General features: G+C 43.1%; 1 protein-coding gene across 1 annotated transcript in view; it reads left to right on the top strand.

The window, feature by feature from the left end:
• Positions 1-1,209: 1,209 nt before the first annotated feature.
• Pdcd6ip (programmed cell death 6 interacting protein) overlaps positions 1,210-13,390 on the top strand; it is a 48,147-nt gene continuing 35,966 nt past the window's right edge. The window contains exons 1-3 of the mRNA XM_055601582.1: positions 1,210-1,576; positions 9,715-9,769; positions 10,728-10,797. Of these exons, the coding sequence (XP_055457557.1) occupies positions 1,368-1,576; positions 9,715-9,769; positions 10,728-10,797 (334 nt within the window). The 5' untranslated portion in view covers positions 1,210-1,367. The remainder of the gene's footprint in view (positions 1,577-9,714; positions 9,770-10,727; positions 10,798-13,390) is intronic.

The following is a 13,390-nucleotide window of genomic DNA, read 5'->3' as shown; positions in this document are numbered from 1 at the left end:
ATTCAAGTTAGTTTTGCTTGGAATGTTTCATTGATGATCTTGGTCATTTATATCTGCTCCATCAACACGGGTGAGATGGCTCAGCAGGTAAAGGTGTTTGCTGCCACTTATGACCACCTGAGTTCCATCCCTGAGACCCACACGATACAGAGAACTTCAGAAGTTGTCCTCTGACTTCCACATACCCCTAAATGAAATAAAAAATAAGACATTAAAAATATGCGAATAGTCCTGAGAGGCCTTCAAATAGTGTATCAATGTGTGTAAGTGCTGGTCCCAGAGGAGGCCAGAAGGGGGCGATGCAGCGCCTTGGAGTTGCTGGTAGAGAATGCTGGCCCTTTCTCAGACAGAGAAGGAAGCGCTCTAACTGCTGAGTTATTTCTCCAGTTATCGATGGAGGCCTTTTCAAAATGTAAAAATAAATCACTTAAGTACCCCCATCATACAAAACAACCTCTATACGTTGATTATGCATTCCGTAATGATTTGTGGCTTTACTCTTCAACTTCATTTCCTTCTGCTCGCTGCTTGCCCTTTTGCACACGTGCTTTTGGTCTGCGATGCTCTCCCTCACCATTCAAGCCCTCTTCGCTGTTCCCTCCTTTAAAGTCAAGGCATCTTCTCAAACTGCGAGTGTCCTTTTATCTTGCTTATGGTCTGTTCTAAGAGTTCTGTGTTTTATTTACTACTGTCTGTCCTTACCTGGCTGTCTGTGAGGCCGAAGAGTTATTGATCTATGAAATTAATTTTAAGTAATAAAAAAAGCAAAATTAAATGAATTAAAAGTATTTAAAGGGCTGGAGAGATGGCTCAGCTGTTAAAGACTGGGCTCACATCCAAAAATATTAAAAAAAAAAAAAAAGCAGAATTTAAAGAGAAATTTAAAAATCTTTTGGGTAGTGGTGGTGGCACACGCCTTTAATCCTAGGACTCCTGGAGGCAGAGGCAGGTGCATCTCTGTGAGTTCGAGGCCAGCCTGGTCTACAAAGTGAGTTTCAGGACAGCCGGGCTGTTACACAGAGAAACCCTGTCTGGAACAAAACAAAACAAAATAAAACAAAAAGACGCCCCACCCCTCCAAAAATCTTTCTGAAAGTTTAACCACTGCAGTAGGAGAGCGCCTGATCGCACCGCGCAGGCGCCGCAGACCAGGTGAGCAACGCGGTGGTGACACCGTCATGTGACCGAGCGGCGCGCCCCTCCGACTGCGCCTGCGCGGGGGCTCCCGGAAGTGGCCGGCTCGAAGCTCTGGCGGCCCAGTCCGTCGGCCCGTCGGTCCGCTCGTCCGCTGCCGGTGCCGAGCGCGCCTAGGCCGTCGTCGCTGTCCCTCCGCCTCTGCGGCCCGAAGCGGCGGCCGGGCCCTCACCATGGCGTCGTTCATCTGGGTGCAGCTGAAGAAGACCTCGGAGGTGGACCTGGCCAAGCCGCTGGTGAAGTTCATCCAGCAGACGTACCCGAGCGGCGGCGAGGAGCAGGCCCAGTACTGCCGGGCGGCCGAGGAGCTCAGCAAGCTGCGGCGCTCGGCGCTCGGCCGCCCGCTGGACAAGCACGAGGGCTCGCTGGAGACGCTGCTGAGGTGGGCGCCGGCCGCGCGGGCTCCCTCTCCGCGCCCCCGATTGCCATCCCCCCCTCCCGCCGGAGTCCCTGCTTCCCAGCTCTGCTTCCTCCCTCCACGGCCTCGCTTCCTCTCCCTCTCCCCCGCGCCTGGCCTCCCCACTCTGACTCAGGCCAGCGGCGTAGGTGTGGTCAGCATTCTTTCCTGGTGAGAGGACTCGTAGCCCTGCCCTCCCTTCCGGGTGGCATCTGTCAGCGCGCCACCTTACCTGGCAGGAAGTCTGCCGAGGAATGGTCTCTCTGGTCACAGCCTTTTGGTTTTCACTTTTTGGGTCGTACAGCGGAAGTCTGCTTTTTACAGTCGCTGTCTATGACTTTTTTTGGGCCACGTCTAGATTTCCTAATAATGGTTGCATAAGGGGAGTGAGAGAATTGGGACACTGGACCAAATGTTGGCTACTCATTCACTTGAAATAAGCCGTCTTAAGTTCAAATAATCAGAGACGGATTGACAGTTGTAAAAAAGTTAGGAGCTACAGTCGTTTGAAAGAAAACTTGAGCGGCAGACTACTCAGTGGTTGCTTAAATCTTTTGACGGGCTATGCACACGTGGAAGACATTGGTTCTTTCTGCAGCTGATGAGAACTCTGGTCCTTAATGATGACAGCATTTCTGTGGACCCTTATGATTCCGTTTCCTGTAGTACAATCTTGTTTCTTGCAGGTGACACCGGTGTGTTAGGATGCAAGTGCAGAAATCCTGATTTGAGGAGCTTACGCTAAGGTGTTCTGGGAACAGAGATGGCTAGAGACGTCCCTTAGTTTTGTCATCAGTCAAGATCATCTCGCCACTGATATTTCCTACGGAGGCGAGCTTTATGTGTTGAGAGATGGCCACTAACAGCTCTTACCGTAGTCATCATGGCTCACAGCACAGAGTAAACTTTATCTGTTGACAGTCTGTGGAGGCAGATCTTAAACAGTTCTGCCATGGAGTTTTAAAGTGGATTTGCTTTAAAGGGCCCGAGTTTTGTAGAACAGTAGGGAGCATCTAAAAAGCACTCAGGTGTCGCCGCATATGCTTGTTTGCTGCAGTGATCATGCGTGGACTGTGGATCTAACCACGTCTCACTGTGTCGTTTGTTCCTCTAAGGCAATATATTGTTCTCATTCTGTGGGTCATGACCCCTTTGGGGTTGCATATCGTATCCTGCATATCAGATATTTACATTATGATTCATGACTAGCAAAATTACAGTTGTGAAGTAGCAACGAAATGATTTTATGGTTGGGGGTTGTCGCTGCAACTTGAGGGACTGTATTAAAGGGTTGAAGCATTAGGAAGGTTGAGATGTACTGCTTTAAGGAAGTGTTGCCTTTGCCTTAAGAGGGATTTTGTTTTGTTTTTGAGACAGGGTTTCTCTATGTAGCCCTGGCTGTCCTGGACTTGCTTTGTAGACCATGCTGGCCTTGAAACTCCCAGAGATCCTCTTGCTACCACCTCCCTGAGTGCTGGGATTACAGGAGTGTGACACTGAGCCAGCCACGTCTTCAGACTGAGAGTTCCAGTACTTTGCAAGTGATCAGATGCCTAAGACATTGAATGCATCCTTGAGTTGTCTACTTGCAAAATCTGAGTTCTGTCCATTGTGACATCTTTAAATGTGCTGACTTTTAAAGAAATGATTACCAGTGCACTATTTCTTAAGAATGTTTTTTTTTTTCTCTCTCTCTGTGCGTGTCTTGGCTTGCATGCCTTGACAGGCATATGGAGGTCAGAGGACAGTATATAGGAGTTGGCTCTGTGGTCAGGCTTGGTGGCAAGCATTTTTTTGTACTGAGCTTTCTGGCTAGCGACCCCCTGAAGAGATATTTCTTTCTTTTCTTCTTTTTGTTTTTTAAAGATTTATTTATTATGTATACAATACAGTATTCTGCTTGCATGTATATCTGCACGCTAGAAGAGGCACCAGATCTCGTTATAGATGGCTGTGAGCCACCATGTGACTGCTGGGAATTGAACTCAGAACTTCTGGAAGTGCAGCCCATGCTCTTAACCTCTGAGCCTCCTCTCTAGCCTGAGATGTTTATTTCTAAACTAAAGTCTTCAGGGATTCTTTGTTTTTACTGCGTTGTTTCCCATGCTGGATGTGTTTTGTGGCCATCTTTCCACCGTAGTATTTTGGCTTTCTCTTAGGCTGTGTTAAAGTCGCTTAGGTCTCTACGTTGTTAGGTATGGCTATGTATCTTAGGCTAGTGTCCTGATACCTCCAAGTCTCTGAATGATAGAGAGAGAGGTGTGTTATTCTCTGCCGTTTTGGTAATATTTTCTTCCTGGAGAACTTTGGTGTCTGAGACAGAACCAGAGGGTAGGTAGTGGTGTCCGTGCCCTCTGTGGAAGTACATAAGTCTTGTATTTGGCTCTTCAGGAGCAGCATTTTGCCTGTGGTAGTTAGCCTTGTAGGCTCCCTCTTGTAAAGCTGTAGCTGATCTTGTTTTGTTGGAGTTCGCTCCATACTAGTCAGACATTTTTTTTTTCCATTGACTACCCTTCCCTGTTACCACCAGAACAGGTTCTGAGGCAGCCATCCCATGGTTTGTGATCATGTAAAGGTAGAATATGTTTGGCCTCTTCTCCCCATGCAACTCAGGTTTTCCTAGTTGACTCCAGGTGGTGGAGGAACAGGCTTGGTATACAGGTTTCAGTATATTCTGTGCAGTTATTCTTTTATATGTTTCAAACAAGTAACTTCCTAACTGTTTTTTCCTTGCTTACATTCCAGGAGGGGTCAGGGTTAGGAGTATTGGCTGCCTGTTTTTATATGGCCTGCCACCACTTGGGCAGGTTAGCACCGTGAGCCTTGGTGGCTAATGGTGTTCTGTGTGTCATTCTGCCCTTCGCTTCCAGTGCTTTTCCTGTTGGCCTGTGTTCACAGCACAGCACCTAGACTTACTGTGCTGCCACCCACGCTTTGGCTACACTGCTCAGCCGTGCTTGGCTCCTCAGTGGACCCCAGTCTGGAAGTTCACAGTGAATTATTTTGTTCTCTCAGAGGAGAGGAGAGTGCACTGGGATTTGGGTGTTACTGCTGTGACAGAATACCTGAGAAAGACAGAGGGAGAAAGGTTTGTTTTTGCTCCTTATTTCAGAGGTTTCCAATCTGTGGGTGCTGGGTCAGTTGCTTTGTGCCTGGGGTGAGGCAGCTAGTGAGTGTGATGACGGAGGCTGCTACCTCATGCAGCAGGGAAGTTTGGCAGCCAGAGAGGTGCGCCTTTCCAAGGCCGCCTCCAGTGACTGTCCTCCTCAGCTAGACACTACTTCCTAGTAGCCCAGATTGGGCTGCAGAGTGCAGCAGATGACTAACTCATTGACAAGCATTTCCTAATCCGGGCATCTCTTCATAGTGCCACCAGTTGACACGTCAGCCTTGGGGTGACACTTCATATCCAGACCACAGCAAATGCCAGCCATGTTGGCCACTTCTTCCTCCCTGTCTCCTCTCCTGCAGTCTGGAGCTTTCCAGAGATTGTCTCCAGCTGATGGGAGTTGAACAGCTGTTGTGTTTATAGGCTCACCAGCCTCACCTGGGGGTGTGCCAGAAGTTTCTTTCTTGTTATATAAGTACTTACAAGTCTCTGCTTTTCTCTTTCACAAGAGTCTACAGTATTCTTTTCTGAAAAAGTTTGCCAATTCTTGGTCTGTATGCAGCTTGGCCTCACTGTGACAGGGACATCTTCAGGCTCTGTTGCCCCAGACCTTGCTGTAGCCTCCTTACGGTCTAGTGAAGGGAGTGAAGGCCCTGAAACAGAGAGAAGGTAATTTATTGACTTGAATGTGTAGTGAATATCCTGATATTGGGCCTGAAAGTTGAGTGGTGGGTAGATAAGGCACAACATCATTAAAATTTTTGAAAGTAATTTTTAGTAGAATGGGAGTTACGTTTTCATTGCTATGATAAAACAGCATGACATAAGCAAACTGGAAGGAAGGGTTTGTTTGAACCTATAGTTCTAGAGCTTCTCAACTTGTGGGTTGTGACCCCTTTGGCAACCCTCTATCTTCAAAAATATTTATATTACAATGTGACAGCAGCAAAATTATAGTTATAAAGTAGCAACAAAAATAATTTTATGATTAGAGGTCACCACAACATGTAGAACTGTTCCAGGGCCGCAGTGTTAGGAAGGCTGAGAACTGCTGCTCTAGAGGGCTGAGTTGATCACCACCACAGGGAAGCATCAGGCAAGGCAGCTGCAGTGCATAGCAGGGTGAGGGCTCACATCTCAAACCACAGGCGAGAGAGCGCATAGGAAATGGTGAGAGACTTTGAAATTGCCTCCAACCAGGTGACACCACCTAAACCTCCCAGTCAGCACCATCAGTTGGGGACCAAGTGTTCAAATGCCTGAGACCATGGGGGACATGAGAGACCACGGTCACTACCACAATAGTAACTAGCAAAAGGTGTTTTTGTGTTTGATTTTTTTGAGACAGGGTTTCTCTGTGTAGCTCTGGCTGGCCTTGAACTCACAGAGATCCTCCTGCTTCTGGCTCTCTGAGTGCTGGGATTACAGGCATGTGCCACTGTGCCTGGCTCCATAAAAAGATTTTAATACTTAAAATTTTGTTCCTAGGATAAATGTCCTTTCTTATATAACCCAGTATGTCTTTCATAGTCAGGAAGCTGGTGGAATTAATTTACTCTGTCCAACCAAGTTTTGCTGGTACTCCAAAAGTGAGGTTTACAGGTCCAGACTCTGGCTTCCGCCAGTGCATTACTTCAGTTACTAATGCTTCTCTCACGTCTTTCATTCGGAACAGTTCTCTTGTCTTTTGAACCTTGGCTTTCCTTCCCTTTTATGGTTACTAGGAGTCAAATGCAGGGGCTCGGCCACTCTAGGCTAGAGAACTACGTCCCACCTATGTATGACATTGGTGTTTTTGAAGAGCACAGACTAGTTATTTGCAGAATATTCCTTGAGAGGGCCCCTCCCCTCCCCTCTCCTTCCCTTCCCTTGTGATAGCTTGGATTTTTATTACTTAGTTAAGACACTGCTTGCCAGGTTCCTTGGCCTTACGGTTAATGGGTATGTTGTACTTCTTAATAGACATTTGTAAAGATACTGTATCAAACTTTTATTAGTATTGCTTTCTTCTGTTGAAGCTGGCCGCAAACTGTGTTCCTCAGGCCTCTGCCTTCCCAGTGCTGAGATTGCAGTTGTGCCGCACTGCCGCTAGTTTATCTAACGACAGCTTTGTACATATTGTCGGACTGTCTCTACCCACCAGCCGCCCACGCCATGACACAGAGACTTTTTATTAATATGAATGCTTGGCCTTAGCTTAGGCTTGTTTCCAACTAGCTTGTATGACTTAACACGTTTGCACTAATCTGTGTTCTCCCACTTGGCTCCTTATGTCTCCTCAGTACCAGCACCTGTTTCTTCCTCTGAATCTGGCTGGCAAATTCTTCATGCCTGATTCTTCCCAGAGTTCCTATTTCTGCCTGAAAGTCCTACCTAGCCTCTCCTGCTTTGCTATAGGCTACACAGCTCTTTATTAAAATATTCAGAAGGTGATGGAGAAGACGTTTACAAAACATTGAGATGGGTGCTGCTTCATAAAAATAACTACCACATTCTGGACAGTACTCAGCTCTCTGCTGGTATAGAAATCAGCATTTAAGTGAGACGAAGACAACCTTTACACCGTGCACAAGAAATTATGCCAAAGCTTTCATTATTTTAGTATCCATTGATGAATAGTACCAGAACCAGATAAATACTGTGGGAAAGGATTTATTGGTTGTCATTACGTAGTGTGTAGCACTGTTTCTGGTCACCTGTTTGTTTGTTTCACAATACTGTTATTTTCTTCAGTGGATTGTGATTTGTCAGTGTGATTTTTTTTTTTTTTTTGTATGTATGTATCAGTATGTGGGTGCATGTGTACATTCATGTGGAGGTCAAAAGTCAACATTGGGTGTCATCCTTTTGGTGCCATTCACCTTATGTATTTTTCCTTAAAATTTATTTACTTATTTTTAATTTTATACACGTAGTTGTATTGCCTGCCTATATGCCTTGTGTGTATAGAAATCAGGAGAGTGCACTGGATACTGTGAAACTGGAGTTGAAGATGTCTGTGAGCCACCATGTGGGTGCTGAATCAAGCCCAGTTCCTTTGGAAGAGCATCAGTGCTCTTAACTGTTGAACCATCTCTCATGACCGCCACTTTGTGTTTTGAGATGAGGTCTCTTATTGGCCTAAAGCTTGTAGAGTAGGCTAGGCTGGACAGAGAGCTTCGGGATTACAAGTAGGGGATCGAGCTCTCCTCATATTTGTAATAGAAAAAAATAAGGCATATAGCATCTTTATTTATTAGTTATGGAAATGACAAGGAAAAATAAATATGGAGACACGCACATCAGAGTGTTGCCATTTCTAAAATGAGATTTGAACTGAGATCTGAAGGATGAGTCACAACTCTTCATCACTGACTGAGCCGTCTTGTCTCCCCAACTCCTTGGTTTAGTGTTCTCTACTTAACTATTAGGAGTTACTTAAAACTAGTTCCTTGTGGTTTGTTTTGTTTTGTTCTCTGTTTTTCATGTCCTCATCACTTGTTGGCTTTAGTCTTTTGTTTTCCCATTTAATCCATTTCTCTGAGGAATACTGTGGCTTCTGTAAGTACAGGACATTATTTAGCTGGACACTAGGTTTGTTTCTTGTTTTTTTGAGGTGACATTGCTTCAAGGCCCTCAGCATATATATTTAGGAAATGTATAATACACATTTATAGTTGTTCTTGTTTATCTCTACAATGTTAAAAAAATGGGTTCACAGTGATACTTCCAGTCAGTCCCAAATTACAGTTTGTTCCATCCCTGGCCCTTGTAGTATTTAGGATTCTTTCCTCTGACAGTGAGATGACTGGCTCCCATTAGCTTCTGTGTTTAAGTAACGTCTTGTTTCTTTGAATTTGTAGCCAAACTTACTGTCGTGCCAGTCACACATGTTGCTTTCTGCCTTTCTTGCTTGTCCTTTTGAAACCTTCCCTCAGAAGTGGACACAGATGTTTCCCTTTTTTTAAAAATTTGAGACAGGCTCTTAGTATGTTACCATGGCTGTTCTGGAACTTGCTATGTAGAAAGTCTGGCCTTACGGAGAACTTCTTACCATTGCCTCCCTAGTGATGGGATGAAAGGTGTGAGCTGTCACACAAGACCAAACATAGTCATTTAAAAAAAGTATTTTAAGAAATACAAAGTTTCAAGTAGGTGTTTGTTTATTTTTGCTGAATAATATGAGGTCTATGGTGGTGAGTATCCTTTTTCATTTTTAGTATAGCTCTTCATTGTGTGGAATTCACTGTGTGGTTTAGTTGTTAAGGGATTATGTTTGTAACCTTAAAACAAATGGTTAAATTGGATCTGTGGGCCACTGTAATTGGGGACAAATAGAGTCTTAGTCACTATTCTGTTGCTGTGAAGAGACATCATGACTGAGGCAGTTTTTATAAAAGAAAGTGTTTACTTGGGGCTGGCTTATAGTTTCAGAGGTTTAGTCCATTATCAGCATGGCGGGAAATATGGCACCAGGCAGGCGGATGTGGAGCTGGAGGGGGAGCTGACAGTTCTACATGCAGATCCACAGGGAGCAGGAAGACAGACATCGGGGTGGGGGGCTGGCTTGAGCTTTTGAAACCCCAAAGCCCACCCCAGCGACACACTTCTCCAGCAGGCCACACCTCCTCCAGCAAGGTTATACTTCTAATCCCTCTCAAGCATTCAAATCTCTTGAGCCCATGGAGGCCATTCTCATTCAAACCATCACGAATAGTTTTGGTGTATTCTTTAAAAATGTTATTTTAATTCATGTGTATGGGTGTTTTGCCTTCATGTATGTGGACCATGTGCATACCTGGTACCCACGAGACCATAAGACAATGTCAGAGTCTAAAAGATAGCCTAGATGATTGTGAGCCAGTGTGTGTTCTGGATGGAACTCAGGTCCAGTGCTCTTAGCTGCTGAGCCATCTCTCCAGCCCATATATATATATACTGATTTATATATATATATATATATATATCAGTTTGGTTTCTATAAATTCATGTCATTTTACTCTGCTAATAATTAGCCTTTCTTTGTTTGTTTTAGGTATTATGACCAGATTTGTTCCATTGAACCCAAGTTCCCATTTTCTGAAAATCAGGTAAGTTGTTAATTTTGCTATAAAGTTGTGATTGCCACTCACCCATTTCCTCCACCTGTGGTTTTGTTCCATTGAAGTCATTGTTGTGTCTTCACTATGTTTAGGCTTCTGTGGCAGTTTTATATAAATTGGAAGTTTTGAGGTCTGTCTGAAGTGTTGACAGAACATTAATCTGTTTTATATCAATGGGATCTGTTTCTAGACGAACATAACCTGTTTTTTTTCTTCCTTAGCTTTTTTTTTTTTTTTTTTTTAAAGAGTTGAGACAGGGTCTCTGGCTGTCCTGGAAATCGACTGCCTCTGCTGGGATTAAAGGCATGCAGCCACCATGCCTGGCAGCACCTTTTTTGTTTGTTTGTTTGTAGTGTCACATACCTTTCTTCTAAGCTCTGAGGAGACAGAGACTGACAGCTTTCTGTGAGTTCAAGACTAACATAGTCCAAGGCTGCACAGTGGAACCTTAAAAAAAAGATAATACTATTTTTATTAGTAGCATGTATTTGTGTATAGTATGTGTGCGTATGTCATGTCTGTGTGTGGAAATCAGAGGACAACTCAAGGAGTTGGCTCTTTTCCTTCCAGTTTTGTATGAGTTCCAAGGACTGAACTTTGCTTGTGAGGATTGTGGGACAAGCCCTTTATCCGCTGAGCTGTCTCACCTGTCCATTTTTTTTTCTACTTTTGTTACAGTGCTTTTCAGTTTGACCCACCAGGAAACCTTGCGGTGCTTTATTTCCTTCCTCCTCTTTGTTTATAAAGACCACACAAAATGACGTTTTGAAATATCTCAGTGTTAGTATTTTACATGGAAAAAAAGGTTCGTAAGAAGAAAAGGGGTCATTGGCTAGAGGTGACAGCTACATAGGTTGATCTCTGTCCTCCTTACTGGATTTTTCTGCAGTATCTAACAAGGTTCGAAGAGGTAATGAAAATGTTTGTTTCCTGTCATTCATTTTAGATCTGCTTGACATTTACGTGGAAGGATGCTTTTGATAAAGGTTCCCTTTTTGGAGGATCTGTAAAATTGGGTATGTAATTTTTAATAAAAGTTACAGACTTGATGAGCATTTTTACTGTTTTTAGACTTTAAAAGTTGCTCTTCTAATGACTCCTTGTGAATACTACAGTTTAAAAAAATCTCATTTTGTTTTTTGACTTCAACTTCTAATCCAATGTAATTTCAAAATATTTGCAGAGCCCATGCCTTGCCAGGCACTGTCCTAGTTACAAAGATGTATAAGGCAGTTGTGTCCAGTTTGGTTGTGAAGACAATTATCTCACAGAAATGTACTATGTATATATACATGTAGAATGCACCATATAATGATGATTTGATTCATGAGAGACTACATGTATGATGGAGGTCACGTACAGTTGTTGTCCTGTCTGTGTAATTACATGCACAGCAATAAAAGTGCTTGAGGGTCATTTCTCAGAATGTATTAAAATATTGAAATATGGCTGTAAAATCTCATGGGAGCCCAGATGAACAAGAAGTTACTTTTACCTGTAGAAAGCAATGAGTTGTTTTTTTGTTTGTTTGTTTATTTTGTTTTTTAAATCAAGACAGAGTTTCTCTGTGTAGCCTTGTCTGTCCAGGACAGACAACTTTGTAAACCAGGTTGGCCTCAAATTCACAGAGATCTGCTTGCCTCTCCCTCCCAGAGTACTGGGATTACAGATGTACGCCACTGTGCCCAGCTCCAAATTAGGTCTTTTAAACAACATAACCAAGGTCAGAAAGTGTTTTTGATCAGCCAGCACAAGCCTTAATTTCGTCATCTGAAAAATGGAAATAGCAATTACTTTCTGGAGTTACTGTGTAGTTTAAAAGAGTGATAACATTTAAAGTCTTTAAATGTTTCATTAAAAAAGTTTCAGTGTTCATTAAATATTAGCGGCAATGGATACTAATGTTGTTACTATGTATAAACTATAATATCTGTATATAAACACATGTACATATTTTTATAAATGTTATATGGTATACATCTATTACAGATGCATAGATATACATCTATTATATAAAATACACTATATTTATATGAAAGTATATACTAAAATATTTTGTAATATGTAGATACACTCAAGTATTTTGTATAGAGTAAATATTTTGTAATATATATGTAGATACATTTAAGTAAATATGTGTGTCGCTTTATATGTAGATGAGGAAGTAGGAATATTATATAATATATGCTACATGTTCTATATAAATTGCGATGAAATTCACTTATTTTTTCTATATAAAATGTGATCAAGTTCACATAATTATTGTTATGGGTTGAAATCATACGGTGAATTAGATTTTGGAGGGTGGTGATAACATAGAGGTTGTAGAACATAGATTGTGAAGATGTACAACTGTACTCTTGAATTTGTATTCTCCCAATTACATATATAGCCAGTCATTATCATTATTTTCCCAGGTATTGTGGACAGGGCTTTATGTGTATGATGTTACTGACTTCCTCAGTGACCCTGTACAGAAAGACACTTTCATGGCTAGTTGAGTATATTGGCTTGGAAAGGTTAAGTGACTGCTGAAGGCTAGGGTTTAAAGAGCCGAGATAGGAATGCAGAGAGCTCCTCCAGAACTAGAGAAGTAGACCATTGGGAGATCAGTGAGAGATGGGGAGACTAGACTAGCGAGTGTTGACGTTTGGAGAAGGGATGGGCTTGGAAGAACTTCTGGGAAGTGAAATTGCTTGTCTTTGATGCCTGTTAGAGGGGTAAGCTAAGGGTTGACGCTGAGATTTGACCTGTTGGATATTTAATTTATGATAGGTTGAATTTGGCTTTTCTATTACTTCTCTGACATCTGGAAATAGTAGATTTCAAGCTCAGAAGAGAGAGTTCTAGATTTGGTAATAGTTAATCATTAGTGATAAAAATTCATTCCCTCTGACAGGTTATAGGCAAAAGCATATAAAAACCAGAACCAGGGTGAAATTGAGAAAAAGCATTTGGGCCATGGAGGACCCAAGAAAAAAACATTCACCGTGGAAGCGAATGTTAAAAGTATTGTCAAGGTGATGTTGTCCTGCGGTTCTGACACCTGTTGCATGTTAGAACAGTTGGGGGACATGCTAAAGATGAATGTGTCTGTGTCACAGAAGGAAATGTTGGGGTGGGACATGTGAGTAGCCCGTCTTCAGCTGATGGTGGTTGTGTAAACTCCGTGGGCTTGAAAGGTATGGGTTTGGTAGGTGAACATCCATGAGAAGCCGATTGTGAGGTTGAGAGGCTGTGTGTGAGGAACTCTAATCTGCCAGCGTGGCTTTCTTGTATCAGAAAGTTTACAGTAAGGTTTGAGGGCCAGGGCAGTACTGTGGAGAGCTCGGAGCCAAGGTGAAGAAAAGGATTTTTAGTGCTGTATGACTTTAGCTGATTTGCAACTCAGTAAGGAGCTAATGGCAAGGGACAAGGAAAATATGAGTGAGAGGGTTGAATGAGAGGCCAAGTTTGTACAAGTGGGAAGCAAAAAAGTAGAGTGTAACTAAATACAGGAAGAGGCTTCCTTCCTTCCTTCCTTCCTTCCTTCCTTCCTTCCTTCCTTCCTTCCTTCCTTCCTTCCTTCCTTCCCTCCCTCCCTCCCTCCCTCCCTCCCTCCCTCCCTCC

Source organism: Psammomys obesus, unplaced genomic scaffold, assembly GCF_907164565.1.
Source record: "Psammomys obesus unplaced genomic scaffold, mPsaObe1.curated_primary_1811, whole genome shotgun sequence".
Lineage (NCBI taxonomy): Eukaryota > Metazoa > Chordata > Mammalia > Rodentia > Muridae > Psammomys > Psammomys obesus.
This window is presented reverse-complemented; position numbering and strand designations above follow the sequence as displayed.